The sequence below is a fragment of the Vespa crabro genome, chromosome 10 (assembly GCF_910589235.1).
Source record: "Vespa crabro chromosome 10, iyVesCrab1.2, whole genome shotgun sequence".
Classification (NCBI taxonomy): Eukaryota; Metazoa; Arthropoda; class Insecta; order Hymenoptera; family Vespidae; genus Vespa; species Vespa crabro.
In genome coordinates, this window is record NC_060964.1 from 7,867,847 (window position 1) to 7,893,206 (window position 25,360).

The window sequence follows — 25,360 nt, forward strand, 5'->3', positions numbered from 1 at the left end:
AAGAGAGGGAAATAGAAAGAGAAAGAGAGAAATAAATAAGAAATGGAAAGAAAGAAAATCTTGAAATAATATTTTTCCATTTCGTTTCCTTTAAAAAGGAACATCTGCTGGCGATGTTGATGTTTTTAAACCTTTGCATACCATGCGCACTTACTTCGTCTATGTATACACAGGATCTCGATTGGCCGTAACTAAGAAAAAGAAAAAAAAAAAAAGAGAGAGAGAGAGAGAGAGGAAAGAAAAAAGATTCAAGGATATGTCGAAAAACAAAAGCTTGTCGAAACGCTTTCAAGAATATGTGTACGTCGCACCGGGGTCTCTTGCGGTCACTAATGCGTCGAGCAAACACAGAGGTCGGTGCTCAAAGGACTCTCTTTTGGTAGCGTTCTACACACCTTTTGTTCTTCATCCTTGGACAAAAGGTAGTTCCTTTGAATTCAGGTACACATCTTACGTTTGAAAAATAAAAAGAAAAAGAAAAATCCCCGGAAGAAAATCTCTACCTTGAATCGGATCGAATATCAATGAATATAACTATTACGATCAATTCGATTAAAATATATAATCTTTCAATCCTTTTGTAGATTATTTGTATTAGTACGCGCTTAGTATATACGTATATATGTCATGCGAGTTTTGTGAAAAAATTTTAATTTTGTTTACGCTTTGAAAATATTTGTGTACGCGGTTATTTGTATTTTCATGCAAATCCAAGCTGCACAAACTGATTCTGACCGAGGACAAAAACTTTCCGGGTGTTATGGGAATAACGACGTAGACTAGAATTTTTCGGATTACGTTGACCATTCACGCGAAAAAGAAAACGTTTCGCCGTAAATTCGGATGAAACTTTCCGATTAAAAATAAATCAAATTTAATAGCGTTCGATTTGAAACTTAATTAATCTCTATTGCCAGATCCAATTGTTTTTCCATTAAACAATTCGATCAATATATTTTTGTCTTATTATCATAATCGTCAAAAAAGAACATTTCAATCTGAATCTCTTTATAGATCATTCCGATTCATTCATTTTATCGTATATACTAACGGAGTTTATATTCTTTTATCTTTTTTTTTTTTTTATATCTATCGGATATTTCACGCAAGTCGTAGATGAATCACAATAGATCGATCACACAACAACACGATCCGAATCGGGATAATATTTCAAGGATCTTGCGGTATCATTTCTGGGATCATGGAGGCGGAAAAAGAGAAAAAAAAAAAGGAAGAATGAAGGTTCTGGTTCCATAGGATTTCAGGTATAAAAGGAAGAAAAGAGTGAGTGAGAGAGAGAGAGAGAGAGAGAGAGAGAGAGAGAGAGATTGAGAGAGGAAAAAAAAAAGAAAAAAGAAATCGCACCTGGCACTTCTGCGGTCTTAGAACTCACGCCTCGAAGGTTCGTTTCTTCACAGGGTCCGAGGTTCTGCCCATCTAAAACCCAACTATGATCGAATTGCTACAGCCGGTCATTCCTTTGAATCCAATGGAAAAGCACAGGTCGACTAGAATAACCGAAATCAGCGAGAAATCGTCCTGGTGGTGTACCGGGTCACCACCCCCTTCCTTTCCACATTCGTCCCTCTTAGGATACCTACGAAAAACAGGCTCTTACAAAGCGTTCTATCTCGAGGTCATTGTTACTACTCGAGCTTGTACACCAGCCTCGAGCAAACGTAACTCGTCATTGTGTTGTTGAGTTTGTCGGAGGCGAAACTTTAAGGCCACGTCCCTTCTCGACGTGGTTTGACTTCTATCTCTCCCCTTCTTTACTCTCTCTCTCTCTCTCTCTCTCTCTCTCTCTCTCTCTCTGTCCTTTTTTTCTTTACTCGTAGATTCCTTTCAGTTTCATTGGACTTTAATGCCGATCGCATGGTGGTACCAGGTGTCACGTTTTGCCTCCTTCAACAAATGTCCCCTGTCTGTCTGTCTGTCTCTCTCATTCTCTCTCTGTCTCCCTTTCTCTTTCTCTTTACTTCCAACCTAAATCGTCTTTTCGAGTTTTATTTGAGAGTAAGAGAAAAATCGAACATAGAAGATTTATTGTCGACTGGACGAACGAGCCAAAACGTTTTCAAAGTTCTGGTGCAGGACGAAATGTGACCGCATAGGATCGATCGATCGACGTGGAACTTCTTCCTTCGTGAATCTCTCTCTCTCTCTCTCTCTCTCTCTCTCTCTCTCTCTGTCATACATATGTATGTATGTACGTATATGTAAAATCTACGTGTATATCAACACAAAATGGTTACCGGTAGGCGTACGCTCGCATTTGGGTCAGTTACTTTCTAAATCGATCTTTTAACCGTTTCATGGATATTAGGTGGGCGGTCTGCCCACTTCTATGAGCACAGGTTGCTCGATAAAAGCGAATTTTTATCGTGACTCGCCTTATGACAAATAAGCTCGTTCAACGAATGCAGTCTCTCTCTCTCTCTCTCTCTCTCTCTCTCTCTCTCTATATATATATATATATATATATATATATATATATATATATATATATGTATATATATATATGTATGCATGTATATGCACACATACACAGCAAATTGCGATCAATCTTGGAAAATTCAATTTCGTCTTGCCTCAGGAGAGAAAAATAAAAAAAAGAAACGAAATAAAATAAAAAAAAAAAAAAAGAAAGAAAAAAAGAAAGAAAGAAAAAACGCGAGTGTCCGCTTAGACAAAGTAAAACGAAAATCGTTAAATGTCTACACGAATTATTTCGCTTCGTTATTTCCATGGTGGAACGACAAGATTCGTAAAACGAATTCGTAATCGTAAAAGCATCTTTTTACTTTTATTCTTCCTTCTAATTCTACTTTAACGTTTGCCGAGTGAAACGATTTTCTACTTCGAGACGTAGTTATATATCGTAACCGGTCGCTTAATTATGCGCTCGCGTGAACCTTTGTAAAGTGTCCAGATGATCCATCCAAAATCCCATCTTTGTAATCCTATTTAATTATCCGTGGAAATTTAATTACATCTCTCGCGCCAGTCAAAATACGTACCTACTCTAATTAGAAACTAGAGATACGGAGGAGAAGGTCGAATCTCATCGCATAAGGGTTTCTCGTTAGAGGACATGCCGACTTCGTTGCGGGAATATAATGTAAATGCTTCATTAATTTCGCTGATTACAGGCCACGATGGATGTAAAAGAAGAAGAAGAAGAAGAAGAAGAAGAAGAAGAAAGAAGAAAGAAGATAAAGACAGATAGATAGATAGATAGATAGATAGATAGATAAATAGGGAAAAAGAGAGAAAATATAAGGAAAAAAAAAAGAGAGAAGAGAAGAAGAAAGAGAGAAATAAAAGAAAGAAGAAAAATAGCGTGTAGTGTCTCGTTGCACCGGAAGCATGACTATCTCATTCTCTCTCTCTTTCTCTGTTTCTTACTACTTTCAAGCGTACTACGACGGCAAATGACGAAGACAAGCATTCGTTAAGAGAGTTCGCTTTTCTTTCTTACTGCTCTTCAGAGCGAGTTACCCGGTAGTAAGGAACGTAGCAAGTAGGACGAGTAGTCGAGAAACGTGTCTCTGTGCGTGGGATATTCATTTTGCTCGGTTGGAAATGGCTGTCCTCTCGAGGTATCTTTCTTTTTTCCTTTCTTTTTATTTTTTTTCTACATTCTCTCTCTCTCTCTCTTACGTACACACAGACACACACACAGACACACAAACAAGCACACATATATTTGAGAATATTAATGACGCTAAAAGAAAAGTAGGAAAAATTTTCTTCCTCTGAATATTTGGTAAAAACGGACCGATGAACCTCTGAGTCGGTACCGTATATTATTACAGATAAATCCTTTCCTCGATTACCTGAAAGTTGTTTGCCTGACCCGATCCGTTAGAAACCAAGGGAGAGGAGGCATAGTAACATTTTCTTCGCAACGTACGAAAGGTCGATGAGTTTTTCGCGAGGGTGTAATGTTGAAATGACCTTAACGTCCGGCACATATACATAAATTAGACGAAACATTCCTTTGAGAGGTGAGAGAATAGTATTCCATAGACACCTTCGTCGGGAAACTCTCAGGACGTAGAAATATAACGTAGTATATATATATATATATATATATATATATATATATATATATGTATATATATATGTATGTTTGAGAACGAAAGGATAATTCTCTTTGCCCTTCTCAATGGCCTAACCCCCTCCCCACTCTGACCTCCCACCCCACTTACCTATCCTACTACCATACCTTCACACAGTGTTAGTTATATGGTGAATATACGGAAGCCGTTATGGCCGTAGGGGGAATACGATTGTTTCACGATGGCATACGTAAAAGGGATGCCACGTACATACAAAGTACTCGGCACACGTTTCGCTCGGGCTTGTAACGATCTGCCAAATTGCACGATGTCGGAAAGCGGCCTGGAATATCTCCTGCGGTTATATAATAAGCTGGGGCTGCCTGAAATTAATTAACTGCTACATGAATTTTGACTAACAAAGGCCACACCACCGGGGTACATCCGCGTGCAATAGTTACTCTCGTTTCTACACTCTTCAAAAAAAACCTGTAAATGAACAGAGAAAGAAAAAGCAAGAGAGAGAGAGAGAGAGAGAGAGAAAGGGAGACAAAGAGAGTGGGGGTAATAGAATACTACTGATAATAGCGACTCGTTTGATGATATTTTACCGCACTTTTCTCATTTATCCAATGATACAAGAAATATCAGGTTTACACATTGAATCGTTTCGCTTTATGTTACGAAAGTCTTTCCTGATGACTGTAAAGAAACGATGACGTTATAAGTAGATATATGAAAGGAGGAAGAGAAAGAGAGAGAGAGAGAGAGACAGAGAGAGAAAGAGAAAGAAAAAAAAATATAGAGAACGAGATGATTCGTCGAGGCTGACGAACCAAGCTAATTTCGCAACGTTTCTCCGAAAACAGAGTCATCGTTCTCTAATTTGCACGGATATATCGGGTCGTCCGAGCGAAGTATAATGTTGTTTGCTTTCTCTTCCTTTCTCTTTTCCCTACCTCCTTCTATCTCATCTCTTCCTCCTTTTAGTTTTCGTCATCGTTGTCCCGTAGGAGTTTAGATCGGTGTATTGTCGTTGGTAATAGAGCTATGTTCAAACGAGAAACTCGAATGAAGCTTTGGTCCGTACAAAGACGCGAATTAGACATCATAAGGAATTAGTTTAGTCGTTGTTTATAGGATGCGGACAGATACTCGAACTATCATCTATCGAACGTTAAGTATTACTCGAACAAATTAGAAAATGTCAACTTACTGAATAGATAGATAACGAGGAAAGATAAATGCGGGTTTGTACGATCGATATACACGGAGAGAACGATGATTAACCTTTTGAACAATGAATATCGCTATATTAACCTTTATAATCGTCATAACGACTAAGAACTACGATGTCCTTTATTTAACTTTGCAAACGTGCAAATAAATCAAATAGTAATTAATAGATCAAATAGTTAATGTAACGAGACCAGACCTAGATAATACGTGAGTATATTTACTTATATTCGTACATATTTACATGTGTTTATTCAAATAGTTAATCGAATTCTGATAAGAAACAATAGTAGCAAGTAATAGGCAAAAACGTAAGATACTTTGAGTTCCGTTCAATGTGCAATTTTTCTTCTTCTCTCTCTTTCTCTCTCTCTCTCTCTCTCTCTCTCTCTCTCTCTCTCTCTTTCTTCCTCGTTCTATATCTTTCTCTTTTTTCAGTTTCTCTCCACAACTGCTGTATCCGCATTGGCTAAGTTTCATCCGAGTAGAAGACCTAAGTACAAAGTGTAAGCGGTCTTTAAAAGAGAGAGCGAGACAGACCGAGAGAGAGAGAGAGAGAGAGAGAGAGAGAGAATTTGAGAAGTAAGCTTCGAAAGGTTCTCTTTCTCTCTTTCTCATCCTGGGAAGCAAAACTGTCGAGAAATCTGATACGATTCTCGCGGTATCGCAAAAAACTTCACTCCTCGTGAACTTTTCCGCTGGCTTCGACGAGAAGATAGTTTTCTATCATTTCAGCAAACCTTACTAGTTACAGACTTTGTAACGCCCAAAGGAAAGAAAGAGAAAAAAGATTGAATGAAGGTGTAGATTAGACACCCTATCGTTATCTACACCGCTTATTGTTCGAAGCTTTTGTGAAATTAATTGAAAAGCGAAGTCTGCCCTTATCCGTCTCTCTCTCTCTCTCTCTCTCTCTCTCTTTCTCTGTCCGTCTCTCTCTCTTTTTCCCTTTATTTTTTATTCTCTTTGACTCGAGAGAAAGAAAAGCAATCGAGAAAATAAATCGAAAGAAGAAAACTACAGTGATAAGGAATGAGAAAATTTGACGCATTACTTTACCTTGTAATTTTCTCGAAAGAGACGTTTTTCTTCGTATAATTGAAAAACTTGAAAACGTGTTATATACAAACGTAGTTACGTACAAACGTATCTACGCAATTAGTAACGGATGGAGCTTGGCAAAAGATACATTGCCATGAGAAAAATTATTTCTGTATGATTTTCTAACAGAATTTCTTAAAAGCTTTCCTCTAAAACACGTGTTCTTTTGCACTCGAGCGAAATGTGGTCAACTTTCAAATATAGCATAGCGAGGTTTAGATAAAAAAAATCCTAATGCAAAGTACCTCAGCATTTTTGCATTTGAGTATATTCATGAATGCAACTAACGTCATAGTAGTCGAGACTAAAAAAATTTTAACTGAGAGGGAAAAAAATTAACAAATTCGTGGAAACGGATATTATTATGAAAAATTCAAAGGTCAAATTAATATTATATACATACGTAATATGTACGCAAATAAAATAAATAAATAAATAAATAATAATATCCGAAAGATATCTGCTACATTTGTTTATCGATAAAACAATCTAATTGATACTTGTCGAAAGTATAAGAGATAATAAAGGAAAGTAAAAGAGGAGAAGAATTGGATCGAAAAGAACGTAAAAAGAAAAATAGCATTCGGCGAAGTATGTCATTTTCGTCGGTGGCTTTTTGATCGTTGAACTCGAAGGAAAAAGGGGGAGTGCGCCGGTGGAAGAGAAAAAAAGAGAAGGAAAGAGTCGAAAAGGTAGTGGTGCTTATTGGTAAAAGTAAGATGGAGAAAGCGATTGTTTCCCGTCTCGATCGCGTCTACCCTCGATAGAACATGCGGTTTCTCGTGTGCACGTGCACAGCAACGTTATGACGTCCCAACAGACGCAAACTTTTCCTTTGCCATCGGATTTAAACCCTCTCTCTTCTCTCCTCGTTCTTTCCACGATAAAAACGTTTTCTATCCTCTTTTCTCTTGCTATAAATATATATATATGTATATTTCTTTTTTTTCTCTCTTTCACTCGCTCGCAAACCTGCAACTTCCACCGGATCTTCGACGGGATCGTTCTCGGGGATTAGAGTAAATTATTACGAAGGAACTTTAGCCTGGCACCTTTGCGAGCAACTATCACAACTACCATCGCCACCATCATTACCGCCAACATCATCTTTCCCAAAATATCACGCTAATTCTTCACAAGTGATACAAAATTTCCCAAAAAATTCATTTCCGAAATATTAGAACATTCCGTCAAGCTTAAGTCGATCGTTCTCTTCTTCGAGTTTTTCTAAATAATAAAGTAATATCGTTATGTGATATATATATATATCATGAATCCGATCGAGTCATTTTGTAAAAGGATTTGTTAAATGTAAACCATAGATTTAGTTTATCTCTCTTACTCTGATAAATAATTACGAGCGATTTTGCTTTAGCGAATTACAGAATGAAGTGGTTTCTCGTAACAATGCAAACCGATTGGTCGCCTTCTTCCACTGGACCGATAAATCTTGCGAAGCGACAAAAAGCAAGATAGATAGAGATAGAGAGATAGAGATAGAGAAAAAGAGAGAGAGAGAGAGAGAGAGAGAGAACATCGTTCGATTTAGAAACATTCTTTTATCGGGGAATCGAGATCGTACGATCGATTGGTACCTCCTTATCGCGCGTTTTATCGAGAAATCGAAGGAAACGAAACAGAATGAAATCCGTAGGAAATCAGAGCGGTAACTTGGAACGTATGTCCGTGTATGTGCGCCCATGCTTTTGTGTGTATTCGTGTTGGTCATCGTCGAAAGTAAGAAGAAAGGAGGGAAGAGGAAAGGAAGAGAGCGATTACGCGAAAAAGGACGTTGATAATCCTGTGGCACGGTACTAAGGATGTCGTAGTGGAATCGAAGAAGATCTTGGTCCTTCGTATTTCAAGGATCCACACATACATATCTACGTGTAGATAGATAGATGGATAGATAAATAGATAGATAGATAGATAGATAGATAGATAGATAGATACATATATACCATAGGTATATAGGTATATCCATATATCGATCGGGTCGATAGGATAAATCGAGCGTACGCCGTGCGCAAATCCAATTTTACGAGGCTCGATCCCAAGGGTGGTGTGTGCCAGGGTGACTGGATAGAGAGAGGGAGAGAGAGAGAGAGAGAGAGAGATAGAGAGAGGGTTGGACATACATACATGGGAAGTGGGATGGAGTGCATCAGGACGTCGAACGACGCCACGCGATGCGCCGGCATGACGGAGCTCGAATTCCGGAGGGAAACGCGAGCTTTTGCCCGACTTAGCCGCTAGCCCGTTCCTGCCAGCTATCCTATCCTATCCTATCTTCCTATTCTCCTATCCTTCTTCTTCTTCTCCTCCTCGTCCTCTTCCTCTTCCTCTTCCTTTACCACCCTTTCCTTTTCCGTCGTCGAGATGATGCTGGGGTGCTGGTGTTGGTATTGATGCTGGTAGTGATGCTGTTCCTACTGCTGGTAGTAGTGATGGTGATGGTGGTGCTGATGTCGAAGGGTGAGCTCGAGATACGCTCCGAGGCACGAGACTCACAGCCGAATTTCCTCACTGGACTTTGCTATAACCATCTACACCCTCTTCAACTGTTACCCCCTGACACCACACCACACACCGTCAATCCCATCTTCCATCCCTTACTCCGTAACGGGGAATGTTTCGGAAACATCGTGCTACGAGAACCTTTCATCGATATCTCACGACCCGTTAAAATAGCCCGGAGAAAACCGAGCCTCTTGCTCTCTCTCTCTCTCTCTCTCTCTCTCTCTCTATTTCTCTTGACCTCACTTTTCCTTGCTAAAACGAATGCTTATTTTCTCTCTTTCTTTCTCACATACACACACACACACACACATTCTCTCTCTCTTTCTCTTTTTCTTTCTCCTTCTTTCTTTTTCTTTTCTGCTGTCACGTAGGGATGCTTTGCGGTATTGAGTCTATTAATATGTCCGTTTTTACTTGGCATTGTATTTCATTCGCCAACATTGGAAACATTCAACGAAGAAGAACTCCGTTCTCATTCGAGCGAATATCGGGGAAGATGGGAGTGATACGGAGCGAGAAATGGATTACGACGAGAGTTTTAATGAACGTACGTTTTTCTGAATCTTCACTCGTTATTTTTCCTTCCTCTTTTTTTTTTTCTTTTTCTTTTTTATCCTTTTGCTTTTTTTCACTTCTTTCTTTTTTGTCTCTTTTTAAGGACGATTTCTAAATAACTTGGTACGGACCATCGATGAGAACGGAAACGCGTATCGATTTGACCTACGTGCATCGACGACGAGGCAAAGTTACGAAGCAATTTGCAAAAGTGCTTCGAAAGAACCAGAGCATGGGTGAGAGAGAGAAAGAGGGAGAGAGAGAGAGGGAGAGAGAGAGAGATGCAAAATTCCACGTGGACAAATGCGTTTTAAGAAAACGTCAGGATCTTAAATCAATGTTCGATCTACGATTTCGATATTTTTGGCGAGAACTCTCTTTCGTCGCTTTACTCGATCGAGCGTATCTTTCTAACCTTAGGAACGGTTCAACGACTTTCGAAAAATATATTATCGCCGTTAGAAGCCGAAATCTCGAGCGTAACTACCACACTTCCATCCCTTAATTCCGTCGTAAGCGCATCGCCCGTCTCCGAAGCGTTGACCTCGAGGAAGAAGATACCTACCGTCGACTACGTTAGACTCGGAGGAGGGTGTTCGGTGAGGACGTAGGAGAAGGTGGGGGGGGGGGGAGGCGTGGTCACAAAGTCGTGGGATTCGCAAAGATTCCAAGGATGAGAGTGGAGAAGGATGGAAAGGGAAGAGCGATAAGGAACGAGACGAAGTGCTTGAGGGTAAAAATAATAAAAAAACAAAAAAAGATACAAAAACAAAAAGGAAAAAAAATATCCCGGAGCAAGGGTGAACAATAGCGGTGATAATGAACTGGCGAACAACTAGTAAAAGGATGATAATAATTTAATCATTTTCGACGGAAAAAAAAAAAAGAAAAAGAAAAAATTGACGAGAAAAGTATTATCGGCGTAATATTTCGTGGTAACCACTTGATTCTACGATATATAAAAGAAAAAGAATTTCGATTTTTCGTCACTTCGTCGTCAAAGAAATATATCTTTAGATAGAATCGGTCATTTCGAGTGGCGCGGTAGTTAAGAAGAAGAGAGTGAAAAAGGGAAGAAAAAAGGAAAAAGAAGAAATAAACGATAGAAGCATTGAGAATGTTAGTTGGGTAAAAAGAGAAGAAAAAAGAAACAAAAAAGAAAGAATAAGAAGAAAGATCGTAAAGTAAATAGAGTTCGAAAAGAAGAGAAACTGGTAGTATTCGTAAAAGTTCAATTTCCTTCGCGAAAATTTTAAACGCATTCCCGTTAGTACGAAACCAAAGCGTTTTCATTTGTTAGAAACCACGTTGTGCTGTTTCAGCCAAGAAATCGGATATAATAAAGGAAGGAAATGGGAAATCGTGTAATGGGAGGGCGGTAACGTGGATGAAACTTATAGCTAAGAACGTATGTAGTACTTATGTGACACGTGAAGATAATTTTAAAAAATGGATGACTCGTGCGACATGGCCCGTTTAAAAATTGTATCACCAGAATCGACGATCGACAACGAATTGTAGTTGCACAGAACCTGGAAAGCGCGCCGGAGTTGTCGGAGATGTTGTCTCAGGAGTTGAAGGTTGGAGAATAGGGGATGGGGCGAACCTAGTACTCATGGCTCTCTCTCTCTCTCTCTCTCTGCTTGAACGGGACGATGGACAACCGAATTTCAGGAGAGTAGGTAGCCCTGATATCCAAGTGCGTGCGTGTCTCTCGTACGTATGCGTTCATGTTTCTGTAGTAGTTGTGATGATGCGCGAGCGCCTCGGTGACGAGCGCAGATCGATGGAAGGATTTGAGCTTTCTTGAGTTTCGAAATCTTTCATCGATCTTTACTGTGAGAATTCAATGCGTTCAAATGTTGAATAGAAAAAAGAATTAATTTACCATTTATACGAATGATTATTTTGTTGTATCGATGACAAAAGATCAATCGAAAATATCAGATATCGTATATGAAGAAGAATTTGCTTTGTTCGAGTTCAATTCCTAGCCTTTCCTAGGTCTCTCTCAGTCTTCTTGCATCGTAGCACGAGTGCGAGTGAAAAAGAAAGAGAAAGAGAGAGAGAGGGGGGTAGAGCGTAGTACGTCTTGGAACTGCACGGGGGCGTTTCGATCGTCGGTGGCGTGGCGCCACCGAGTTTCAGTTTTTCGTCGCGGCGCTGAGAGACGTCGCTGCGAGAGGTCGAGCGCGTACCGAGCGACAGTTTGCCCTCCGTACCACGGCGAGGAGGACGTGCGTTCTCGTCGTTCGTCCGTTCTCTTTCTCTCTATTTCATCCTCGCCTTTTATACATATATACTTTTTTTCGTCTCGCGTTTATTCCTCACAAATCGAGTCTCGTTTTTCTTATCGAGTGCGTGATCTTCTAGGCAATATACGTATATACGTATTTTCTCGTCGAAAATTTCCGTGTTTTTTCGAAGTGTCAAAGTGAAAAATTATTGGGAGAATAAAATAGAGAAAAAAAGAGGAGAAAACATAAAATAAAGAAGACGAAAAGGGGGAAAAAGAGGACGAAGAAGTAGAAGGAAAAAGGGGGAGAATCATTGTAGTAAGTAATAGCAAGGAGGACACGCAACAAACGCACGCACGCACATACGCGCGCACACGCATCACATATTTATATATATATATATACATATACATATATATATATATATATATATATATATATATATATATATGCGTCTTCTTCGTGACTTTGAGAAGACGACGAATATCATCTCGGTCGAAGAAGCTTCTAAAGTTTTATTCGTCGCGCGACGAGGAATGCTCGCGCGTGAATACGAGCGAGCGTGCGTCTCGACTTCGAAAGAAAAAGTGATTGAAGAAGAGAAGGAGGAGGAGGAGGAGGAGGAAGAGCAGGAGGAGGAGAAGAAGGAGAAGGTGGTGGAGGAGAAAGAGGAGCAACATCAGCAGGAACAACAGTTAGAGCAGCATCAACAGTTACAACTAGACTTGCAATTACAGCTACAGTTACAAAAGCATCAGCCGGTTGTAGAAATTGTAGTTAGGCAGAAGTTAGGCGTCGCGACGCGATGATCACATCGGCCGTCGGCGTCGCGACGCACGATACCATGGAGAGGAGGTGTGCCATCCTCGCCAGAACGACGTCGACGACGACGACGACGACGACGACGACGACGACAACAGCAGGAGCAACGACGGCAACGACGACGATGACGATGACGACAGCAACGGCAACAACGATGACGACGACGGCAACGCCGACGACGACGACGACGACGACGACGACGATGACAACGACGAGGAGGAGGATTGCAAGCAGCGACGAATCCTTTATATCTTCATTTTCCTCGTGTGACGACGATGATAATGATCAACGATTTCTTCGAGACGCTTCGAAGATGACAGGTTATGTGTACGAGATCGTTAGTGAAACTCCATTCGTGAAGGTGGATAATACTACTACTACTACTACTACTATTACTACTACGACTACTACTACTACTACTACTAATGCTAATGCTAATGCCAATGCTAATGCTAATGCTATTACTTCGATTGGCTTGGATGGGGAAAGTGACGTCATCGAGCACATCGCACCTGTCATTCCGGTGAGTGTACTATTGTTATTCTTTCTCGTTTCTGTTTTTCTATCGAAAACAACAACAACAATAACAACAACAATAACCTACCTATTTACCATATGCACTTTCAACTATCGATTCGCATACACGCGCGATGATAATAATACGATCCGCTAATAATTTCCCTTTCTCTAGGACAATGACGACGTATTACTACCTCTCGATTCTTCACAATTGGTCACGCTAATACCTTGACTTTTTTCCTTCCTTTTTTTGTATATATATATATATATATATATATATATATATATATATATATATATATATATATATATATATATATATGTAGGTTAGGCGTTAGACTTTCTTTCCTTTCAGATCTGTTTCGTGGCAACGTACAACAGAAATGAAACGTCGATACTTGTTTTCCTTTCTCTTTTTACGATTAGATCGTTTCCGATTGTAAATACAAATGATTAAGAAACGAGACCTCTCGATGATATATATTTTCTCTCGTCTAGGGAGAGAAAGAGAGAGAGAGAGAGAGAGAGAGAGAGAGAGAAAGAAAGAATTTAATCGATAATCGATCGAACGTCTCGAGAGTGCTGGATAAACTTTTATCGTAGATAAGAAAAAAGAAAAGAAAAAAAAAAAAAAAAGAAAAAACAGAAAAATTGAAAAGAAAAAAAATATATAGTTTGCGTTAAACAAATCCTTTTTCTTCTTCCTTCTATTTTTCTTTTCTTTTCTCTTATTTATTTTCTTTTTTTATTTCTCCAAAGCTATTTCACTCTCTCCTTCTCTCTAATGTTTCGTCTTTCACGTAAATCTCTACTTATCGTTCATCTTCGTCTCCCGCCTTTTCCTTTTAAACAGTTTGTTTGGAACGCTATCTAACATGTTCTTCTCTCTCTCTCTCTCTCTCTCTCTCTCTTTCTCTCTCTTTATCTTTCTACTATCTCTTTCTCTCTCATACGATCATTCCCAAGCTACCAACACGGAGTTTATCCGAATGTAATTCCTTAGTTGATTTTAAAGTATACTTTTCTTTTGTTTTATTTAACTTACATTTAAAGAGAGAGAGAGGGGGGGGGAGAGAGAAAAGATGTATATATATATATATATATAACCACTAAGTATACAGATATAATACGCCTTTTACCGTACACAAGTTTATACGTCGTATTTCCTGTTCGTTCGGTGCCCGTAAGGTTTCTTTCTTCCTAAGGCCACGATAAACATTCTCTTTCGCTCCCGCCAGTGGATTCTGTTCTTGTTGCATTTCTTCTCTCGCTCTCTCTCTCTCTATTTCTCTTTTTGTTTCTTTCTATCACCCCCTACCGAGTCTCTCTCTCTCTCTCTCTCTCTTTCTCTCTCTCTCTGACTCTCAATGCATGGTCTCGAGGCTTTGGTAACTCGAGCAAAGGTAAAGAGAAAGAACGATAGTAGAAATACACAGGATGCAGACTATAAGCGGAAGAAGAACTATTATGAGCTTTTCTACCTCGTTCACTCGATTTTCTTCTTTTTTTCTTTCTTTCTTTTTTTTTTTTTTTATTTTTCTCTTCATTCCTTCTTCCTTTTATTTTATTTTTTTCTTTCCTCCTTCTTTATATTTATTCGTTTACAACAAACTTTGCAATCTTTCGCGGTAGAAGAAAAAAAGTATACTTTCGTTTCCATAGCACGCATATTAACGCGTATGAAAAAAATAATCGATGAGAATAAGCGTTAAGATTGTAACGATCAGGCATTAAATGGCAATGGGTCTTTGAATAATTCATTTCAAAATGATAATTACATGGATTTCAATGCTGTTATTATCGTGCCTTACGTAGTAAAAACTTTTATCGTAGTAAAAAAAGAAGTATATACCAATATGTAAGTAGGTTATATATATATGCACACACACACGTATTTGTATATCGCACGTATCAAGTTCTACACATTGACGAGTATTTCAGTCGTCTATCGAACTATTAAAACTAGGTATCCGTGTCCGTTCAAAGAGATCGTTGATTGTAAGAGGAAAATAGGAAGGAGATATCGGTGAGTTGGTTCGAAAATCGAGAAGAGAGAGACAGAGAGAGAGAGAGAGAGAGAGAGAGAGAGAGAGAATGAGAGAGAGAAAATCTAAATGCGAGTTTAAATTATTCCTTTGGATCTTCGGACTCTTCTCCTCCTCCTCCTCCATCGTCGTAGTCGGTGACGACGATGGCGATCCTTCCGTGCGAGATTAAAGCCGCTTTCGATAGACCACCGAGCGGTAATCAAAGGTGTCAGACGCAAAGGGGAGAATAGTATTTCAAACGGAGGATAGGAGGCCATCGTATCGGAAGTGTCAAACGCAGCGAACGGAGGTTTACACAAAGGCGCCAATGACGAATCCGCCATGGCAAAGGAAACGCGACACGATGAACGAACGAACGAGCAAGCGAGCGAGCGAGCGAGCGAGCGAACGAACGAATGAACGAATGAACGAATGAGATAGCAAGCAAGCTAGCTAGCTACCTATCTACCGAGGTTCGATCATCGCTCTTCTAGATACGCGGGATATTGTTCGTTCCAAGAGACACCAATCGACAGTACGAACGAGAGAGAGAGAGAGAGAGAGAGAAAATAGACTTATCGGTGTGTCCGTTCGGCTCTTGTTCGACTCGTTAAACTTCGATCGTTTGTCGAAGCTCATCTCTCGATAGCATTTCTTGTGGTCTGCCTTCGAGATCTCTCGTTTCGTTACATTCCGATCCCTTATTTGCCTTTCATACGTTTCTTCTTCAATCATCTTTTCTTTTGATTATCCTAGTAAAAAAAAAGTAGAAATTCTCATAATGAATATAAAGGATAATCGAATGTAATTAAAGTTTTAATCACTTGTCTTTATTGTATACTTATCCATGTTATATATGCATAAATGATTTAAGAATTATGTACTACAAAAGAAAATTAATGATCAATTAAAAATGTTATGAATAAGGATGAGTAGAGGAGAGAGATTTGATGTAGAAAGAAAAAGAAAAAGAAAAAAAAAGAAAAGAAAAAAGAAGAAGAAGAAGAAAAAAAAAAAAAGAAAAAAGTAAGAAATAAATCCCATTCTACTAATCGAATCGCATATAACGATAAACGGTAGCTATTTCGAGGTTTAAAGACGAAGCGGAGTAATTTGCTTGATGTAATAATTAATTGCCGAATCAAAGCACGTAGACGATGAATAGGTAGATTCCCTGTTCCGATAATGCCGTGAGTGCGTGGTATGGTTATTAAGGCCGTACTCTGTGCGATATGTTTCAATATAGTCTAGATTAAAAGAGAAGGTCAAATAGCGACAGGTGTTGTTCTAATAAAAACCGTATCTATGTATTTATGTATTTATCTATATATATATATATATATATATATATATATATATATGTATGTACATATATATGTATTTACGATTGTTCCGACCTAATTTGTTTTATTTATTTGTATTTTTTCAAACTATTTATTAATTTTTATTGTTCGATCATACATTTTTCGTTTATAAAAAAAAAAAAGAAAAAAAGAAAAAAGAAAAGATACCACATTCATTGAAAATCACTTACGATCTATCCGATTCGTAATTTCAATGGGGAGAGTGGAATCGGGGGTTGTACAGATGAACACGTCTTTATTTCGAACACAACGTGCAGTCGGTTGTTTAGTTGTATTAAAGTCAAAAATAGAGATAGCTTAGTGTCCGTAATTCTTTTTTTACGAGCCGATAGTACGCGTTCATATTCGAGAGCACGTAATCCTTAAATTGGAAAAGGAAAAAAGGAAAGGAATTGTATGGTGAAAGGTCACGAGGAAATTCGTAATATGATCGATTAGAATCGAAGATTTTCTTTCTTTATTTCGTATATTTTGCTAAATAAAGTTCGTTCAATTTATAAAAAAAATTCTAGTCGATCGATAAGGATCTAGATATTTAAGCGCATGTATTGGACTATCAAAAGAGAGAGAATGAGAATTTTCCATCGAAAAGCGGAACGTGCTTAAATCGTTTCCGGTAGTCGTGCAAGCTACATAAGAGAAGGAGAGAAAGCAAATACTTAAAGTTACTCGTAAAGGAGGATCGGAAAAGGAGGAAGAGAAGATGGAGGAAGAGAAGAAGAGACAGTCGGGTCTTACGCGATTACATTTTCAAATTACCGTACTGCCACGTTTCCTTCTTAGTTTCTCTAAGTTTGTTTCTTAACGGTGTATAATAATTATGGCGTCTCGTTACGCACCGAGTCTCGAGGCGGCGCCTTCGGCGAACTTTATTAAAGCGCGGAGAACGACGTTAGCGTTTTCCTCTGCTGCTGTTACTGCTGCTGCTGCTGCTACTGCTTCTGCTTCTGCTTCTGTTGTTGCTGCTGCACGCGTGCTTTCTCTTCTCTTACAAGGAAATTGCCTCGCCTTGACGGAAATTTCGCGATCGAGCTATTCTCTCTCTCTCTCTTTCTCTCTTTCTCTTTACTTCTCTATCTCTTTATCTCTCTATATCTATTTCGCGCGGGCGAACTTTGTGTGCTCTTCTCTATTCGATCTTCGAGTTCGATCGTAAACTCGATCATTATTAACATTTAACGTTTCTATATGAATATGTCTCGGGCTTTATCTTTCGATCGTTTCAAAAGAGTGTCATTGTGTTTCGTTTGGAATAACGGTGACGAATACACGATAAGAAATCGTTTCTGAGAAGTAGAGTCTGGTTAAAACGACGAAGGAAACCCAACGAGAAGGAGGAGAGTTAATCTCATTGAAAATATTTCTTATCTGGACTATTCTCGGAAAATCAGATTAGAGGAGTTATATTATTACGATTTTATTTGTAATGTCTACGGGTCGACGATAAGTTTCGATTTAATGGACGGATAATCGATATCATCTCCGTTTGCATTCGTTTATTTATTCATTCATTTGCTTCTTTAAGATTTTGCACAGACTAGTTATATAATTATATAAATAATGAAATATTTCGAAAGGAAAATGAAAAATCTCAACTTGTTGAAAAATCTTATCGAATGATTGATAAAAGCGATTCGTGTTATTTTTTATTTTTTTTTTTTTTTTTTTTTATGGATACTCAACGACGAACGCCGCTATACATTATTTATATAATACTTTTTATTAATGAATTCAAGGCCGATTGGACGTTCTTATTTACGTGTCTACTTTGCGGAAACGCCGTGACGAGAATCTCGAAACGTTGATACGTTATGCAAAAGCGTGAAGAAAAGTGTTGCGTGGGCGTTGTTGATTTGTATGTAATTAGTCTTGTGAGATAAGACTCTCGTCGTAATACGTAGGATCTTTCTTTTTCTTTTTTTTTCTTTTTTCTTTTTTTTTTTTTTTGTTTTTTTTTTTGAAGAAGAAAAAGAAGGAAGGAGGTAGAAGAAGAAGAAGAGGAAAAGAAGAAAAAGGAAAAAGGAATCATTAAGTTACTTGGAGTGTTTCTTATCTTATACTTTGTCGAAAGATAGAAAGAGAAGGAAAATAGACGGATGGACGGATGGACTAGATGGACGTTAACCGTGAATCGAGTCAAATTGGAGGCAATTCCTTTTGGTTCTCGTTCCGCCGTCGGCGATAATTTAATTAACCAAGTCTGAACGGTCGGCTTTCTTGCATCTCGCTGTCTCTTTATTTTCATGACGATCATAAAGAAAATACGAGAGGAAGAGAGAGAGAGAGAGAGAGAGAGAGAGAGAGAGAGAGAGAGAGAGAGAGAGAATAGTGAATTTAAAAGTGCGAAAAATTACATCCGAGCGCATGTTATGTATGGATAAAAATTCGGAAATTTTATGGCATCCGCGTAATGTCAAAATTAACAGCTACTCTTCCAGAAAGCAGGGCCCCATGAAATATAAAGGAGGAAAAGTAAAAGAGAAGAAAAAAAAAGGGAAGCAAGAGAAAAATAAAAAGGAAAAGGAAAGGAGGAAAAGAAAAAAAATAGAGAAAATGAAGACGAGTCTCTCGTGTATGGAGCTCGCGTATCAACGTCCTATCAACGTCGATCACTCTAGCACGCTTCTACATTTCACCGATGTAATTTAATCTTGGAATATACCGCGCACTGGAGGTTGCATTAATCGTTTTACCATTTAGCCGCGTTAACTAGGTAAAGTGGCTGAACGATAAGGGATTTAACATTTTCCGGAGGTTCTCACCCTTTTAGCATAAATAAGGCGAAAGCTAAAGAGAGAGAGAGAGAGAGAGAGAGAGAGAGAGAGAGAGAGAGAGAGAGAGAGAGAGAGAGAGAGAGAGAGAAGCAGAAAAGCGAAGTTTGTCGGTCGGTTCGCATAAACTCCGAAAAGTTCTTTCTCGGTTTGACGTTTAGCCGTGCTTAAGGAGGAGCGCTTGAAAATATTGCAACGAGCTGAAGCTTGGCAGCTTCTGGTGCCGTTGTGTTCCTGTTGTTGCTCTGCTAGAACGCTGAGAGTTACTTCGAGCATGTCGTAAGACAGCAGGGAACCCTACCTATGCGAGAATGCTCGACGAGGACACGCTAGACCGGTACTACCGCTTTTCCCCTGGCCCCTCTTCCCTTTTCTCTCTACTCTACCTTCTATTACTTTCTCTCTTTCGTTCTCTTCTCGACTTTGTCTATCTCACTTACTCTCAGCCATTCTCTTCGTGATCACGACATCAGAGAGACCAACCAAGCAAGCTAGCCAAGAAGGCATCGTAGTTGCCTTCGACGCGGACACGTTTTCTCGGTCGTGCAACCACGATCTTTCTCCTTCTCTCCTTCCTTCCTTCCTTTCTCTCTCTCTCTCTCTCTCTTTCTCTCTCTCTCTCTTCTTTCCTCTTTCTTTCTTTTTCTTTGGTCCCGATGCAACTGCAACGGACACGATGATCGAGGCGCGCCTTTGAGACTCGCCTATACTCTCGCATTACTCGAGCTGCTTTGGAGAAATTCTAACGAGTTTTGGCGCTATGCCAAATGAACCTTTAAGAAATTCTCTTTCCCTTCTTTCTCCATCTTACCGAACGAAAACGCGTTAAACGAAAAACGAGACTAGTCTTTCCGGCGTACTTTTTTCTTTTTTTTTTTTTTTTTTTTTTTTTTTCTTCTCCCCTATATTCCGTTTGATCAACAATAAACCAAACCTAGCAACTGTTTCTGTTTAAATAATTAAATAGCCCAATAAATTTCATGCATTATATGTGATAGAATATAGTTTCCAAAGAGTTTTGAATTATAATTGCTTTGAAATATCAATTATTGTATTATTTATATTGAATATATCGAATAAATATCGATTTTCATATCAAGCGCGTGAAATATTTCAATAATTTTTAGGAAGAGAGAGAGAGATAGATAGATAGATAGATAGACATACTATGGATACTTATTCTTCAAGCTTTTACCCTCGATCGCAATTTTAACGTCCACTTATCACGTCGATAGATATGAAGAACCGTCGGCGCGTGTTCGTCAAGAAGAGAGGCTTACGAGAGAAGGAGGAAAAAAGAATAGAAAGAAAGAAGTAGAGAACTCGAGGAGACGTAGGTGGTGTCTCGAAAGAGTGTCGCGTCAGCGCTATGTCGGCTCGCGCGTGAACCACACGTCAGAAGTCAAGGGTTAAAGAAAGTGTAACGTCGACTAGTTCGGACTTTAGATCGTCGTTATTATTGTTAAACGTTCTCTCTCTCTCTCTCTCTCTCTCTCCCTTGAATGAGAAGAAAGGAAGAAAGAAAGAGTTGAGTAGCAAAGTTGTGTCGTTTAATCTTCTTCTCCTTCTTCTCCATCTCCTTCTTATTCTTCTTATTCTTTGAACGAGAAGTTATATAACTCTTATAGCTTGGAAACAGCTTTCGAAGCGTTCTGAATGACAAGAAAGACAGAGAAAGAAAGAGAGAGGGAGACAGAGACAGAGAGAGAGAGAGAAAGAGAGATAGAAAACCTCGTAACCTAGAAAACAGTTGTATAAGAGAGTCCACGGAAATAATGCGAACGTATGTCGGGTTTAACGTTTCTTTAATTCGCTCTCATTCTCTCGAAACTCTCTTTCCGACAACGGCAGACACGTTTTTCCTTAGCTCTTCGCTTTCCCCGAATCCATTTCTCTGCGGGCGTGGTACTTTGTTAAGTACTTCGGTCGTGACTCCTCTTCCTTCGTCTTAATTACCGTACTTTCGGCTACTCTAATCGACGAACCGAACCGAACCGAACCGAACCAAACCGAGCCGTCGTCTCGAGTCGAATATAATAAAATAATGAAAAAAGACGACGAAATCTGTTGGAGAACTTTCTCTCACTTTTACTCGGACGCTTTATTCCGAGTAAAAAGAATTATCGGGCAACCTTCGCCAACTTTAACATTTCAAAGAAATGTTAATCTATTCCTTTTAATGGCATGGATATTACGTTGAACTCGACTCGAAATTTTATGATACTTGCGATCCAGACGTGGAGTAGAGAGCAGATAGAGAGAAACAGAGACACACACAGAGAGAGAGAGAGAGAGAGAGAGAAAGAAATAGATATCGAATCGACGAGAGATAAATTTGAATCTGAATGCTCGATACGTGAAATTGTCTGGTTCGGAATCTCGTCGAGATTTCGATCGTCGACGAAGATGTCAAGAGCACGCGAGAATCGAGTGCTTTTGGAATTCGCGCCGTTCTTCATTCTGATTTTCGCGTTCGCACATTTACTCCATGTGAGTGAACGAGAGAGAGAGAGAGAGGGGAGGGGAGGAGAGGAGAAGGGTAAGGGATACGCTCCCATAGGCACGCGAAAAGCTTTGAATGCGCGTGTCACTCGAAAATCCCTTGGATTGACAACAGATTCGTTCGTGACTCGTTCTGTCACTTACGAAAGAATAAATTCTCTTGCTTTTGTTTAACTAGTACCAATCAGAATCTAATTTACATTGTGGATAATTATTCATTAAAGTTTTCAATTAATTCCCCGAATCGATTTTCGCGCTTCATAAGAAAGAATAAGAAAGAAAGAAAAGAAAAGAAAAGAAAAAATTCGGAACCTTTCAATTTGAGTAATCTCTTTATCTTTTTCTTTCTTTGGTTAATTCATTATTTCAAGAGAGAAAGTGCGAGCTTTCGATTTTATCCCATAACATCGAATAAAACGATCGAGATGGATGGATTATGAAAAGGATTCGATGAAAAGGCAGTTTTTCTAATAAGAAGTTCGCTATTCGATTTCTTTTCTCTCTCTCTCTCTCTCTCTCTCTCTCTCTCTCTCTTTCTCTATCGATAGGTTGGTAGGTGGAGTAGATAGGTACGTAGGTAGGTAAGTACTTTATGTATTTCATCCACGTTCGTTGCACGGCAGCCCCGCACACTTTAGCACATCGTACCACGAAATGATTTCTATCGGCCGAAAGAGGAAATTAATCAGGCTTGAATGGAAGTTATTAGAGTTCATCGACATCGAATTCGTCCAAAGGGTACAAAGGACTTGGGGCTTTTCCACGATTCTATATTGCTTTCCTTCTGCGCCTTGTCGGGTTAAGAGCCGCGGTCTTACGGAAAGAGAAGAGAAAGAGGATCGATGTGGATGGGGGAGTAAGTAAGAAGGAACGTTTGAAAAATTTGAATGGCTGAACTCCCGGAGCTCATAAATCTAGAACAATTCTACGATAAAGGAATTCTCTCGTTCTTCTCTTTTATCGGTTACCCTGCTCTTTCCTCTTTCTTCTTCTTCTTCTTTTTTTTCTTCGACTACTATTCCTCCATCCCTTCCCCACGATCTTACTCTCTGTCCCTGTTCCTCCCCCTCCCACTCTCTCTCTCTCTCTCTCTCTCTCTCTCTCTCTTTATTTCTTTCTCTCTCATTTTCTCCGCTTTAGTTCAAGAGCTTTAATATGATTTTGTTGCCTCGCGGATATGGTGCCGCGCGAAAAGTTTCGTCTATGGAAAAAGCGCAATTAGCCCCTCGCGACATCCTGCTCCTTTAATTAGCTTCTTACCGATAAAAACACTTCCGACGTTCTAGAAACGTAGCTCTTAAAAATTTTCCTAAGTCTGAGGGGTTCGATGAGTGGGTCTCTCCCTCTCTCTCTTTCTCTCTCTCTCTCTCTCTCTCTCTCCTCCTGCTCTCTCTTTCTTTTCTTTTCTTTTCGGTTTTTGAACAAAGTTTTACGGAAGTTGCGTATATTAAAAAAAGGACAATTTTACGACGGAATTAGCTGTTAGAAATAGACGGCACATCTTTGATCGTTCATAAAATCTCTTTTCCATATTTTTACATAAAAAAAAAAAAAAAAGCAGACAAAAAGATAGATAGGTAGATAGATAAAGGGAAAGAGATTCTCGTGGTAAGAAAGCTCTTAGAGAAATCGTCGGGAGGTAATGAGGTGAGAGGACCGATCGGAAGATTCAACCGGATTACGAAATATTCAGCTTGCGAGAGAGAAAAAGCTGAAGAGGAAGATGAAGAGGTGACTTTTCGATCGACAACAATTCCTACCTATCGTCGGCGCGGATTTAAATGCGAAGCTTATTGCTTCCCGAAAAGTAATCCTATCCATTGAACCTCGACGAAAGAGAGAGAGAGAGAGAGAGAGAGAGAGAGAGAGAGAGAGAGAGAGAGAATATACGATAAATATAGAGATGGTAGAAGAGGAAAGAAAGAGAAAGAGGGAAAAATATAAATAAAAAGATACTAGACGGGATAATATCCGAGAGTATTTCGAAGGAAATACGGATATTTTCGCGAGCTTGAAGGAGGAGCCGAACGGCTGCGACGAATCGCTGGAATATTCTAAACCCTCTTAAAGAGAGTCTATATCATGCTTAACTTATACGTATAGGAGATAGTTGCGCATATGTGTGTAAATATATGTATATAATATATTATGTCTTACTATAGATGTTTTTATTTAATATAGTGCTCATTTGTATAAAGAAAATAGGATATAGAAAAAGTGTCAGAAAGTTTACAGGGTTCTACTTTTATTTATTCAGTTACGTGTATTACGTAGATGTTTATTAAAGTATATAGGAGTCATAGTTCATTGGAGACACGTGCATAACAATCGGAGGGAGTCCACTTGCCCGTGACATATGACACGACGTGTTCTGTCTGGGCGACGTGTCCCTCCAGTCATCGTACTCTTGCTTTTGCTCTTCCCCCCCCCCCCCCTCGTGTCGATTCCCAACCCCCGCGTAGGCCGACATATCATATTTTATTTCTTTTTTTCCTCCTTCTCCTCTATATTTTTTTCTTTTTTCTTTTTTCTTTCTACAAGCAATCTAAAGCAGAGAGGCTACTTTTTTTTTTTCTCTTCATATGTGTCTACGTACGTACATACTTACCTATCCTATCTACCTACCTACGTACGTACATACTTTTGCACTCGTTTATCGTGCGTGCAAACGAGACTCAACGTCATCGACATCGGCAACAGCCCTTCCAGAACTTGGAACTTCCTCATTAAATGTATTCTAACGCGGAAACTACTAACACGCGGATCCTTTGACACTTTAAAAAAAAAAAAAAAAAAGCTTTGCGCGTGCGTAAAAGCGATGCCCTCGACGTGAGACCACCGCGAGAAACTAAAAGCGTGTCTGCTTTCTGAAGGGCACTACAAATCCCTCTTTCACAGCTTCTTTTCTCTTCTCTTTCTCTTCCTCTTTCACTTCCTTTTCCTTCTTCTTCTCCTTCTCTTTCTCTTTCCCCTCGTCGCACGCCGTTTACGACTTGAACTTTCGGTTAAAGACTCCTCGTTCATTATAGCAACTCGTTGCGACGTGTGAGGTCAGTCTCGTTAGTCTTAAAATATCGATGCCGTTACTTGCAAAGTGCCACTTCTTTTTTTTTTTTATACTTGTTTTTGTTCTTCTTCTTCTTTTCTTTTCTTTATTTTTTCTATTTTGCACGAAGGAAAAAAAGAATAAACGCATCTTCATCTTCCTCCCGTGGTTGCTCTTGTATTCGTAAGCTCCTTGGAAAACTCTCGCGTTTTGTAAAATGACAGAAAGATAAAAAGAAGTCTGAGTAGTCTGAATCGTGTATATATATATATATATATATATATATATATATATATATATATGCATATACGTAGATATCTGTATGTAGCGCGAAGATTTCCTACATAATAAATGTTGCATAAAGAGAAAAAGAGAGAGAGAGAAAGAGGGGGAGAGAGGGGGGAGAGAGAGAATAGTAGTAGTAGTAGAAGGGAACGTAGGTTGAAAATAAAACGACGATATCTATCCAAAATTCATGGGATCTTTAGAAAATTTGGGATTTTCGTGAAAACTCTTCGTGGAAAGAAAGGGGGCGGATCTACGCGCATCTCAAATATCTCGTAAACTCTGGTCCATGTATACATACGCGTTGTATT

The 25,360-nt window shown here is 39.1% G+C and overlaps 1 protein-coding gene across 3 annotated transcripts in view; it reads left to right on the forward strand.

The window, feature by feature from the left end:
- The first annotated feature begins 11,630 nt into the window (after positions 1–11,630).
- The window catches only part of LOC124427270, a 238,121-nt gene continuing 224,391 nt past the window's right edge, over positions 11,631–25,360 (forward strand). The window contains exons 1-2 of one of the 3 annotated variants that reach the window (XM_046969949.1): positions 11,632–12,031; positions 12,187–13,058. In XM_046969949.1, coding sequence (XP_046825905.1) covers positions 12,519–13,058 — 540 coding nt within the window. In that variant the 5' untranslated portion in view covers positions 11,632–12,031; positions 12,187–12,518. Of the gene's footprint in view, positions 13,059–25,360 lie in introns of all 3 variants that reach the window. The other 2 variants (XM_046969950.1, XM_046969948.1) reach the window with 2 other exon arrangements.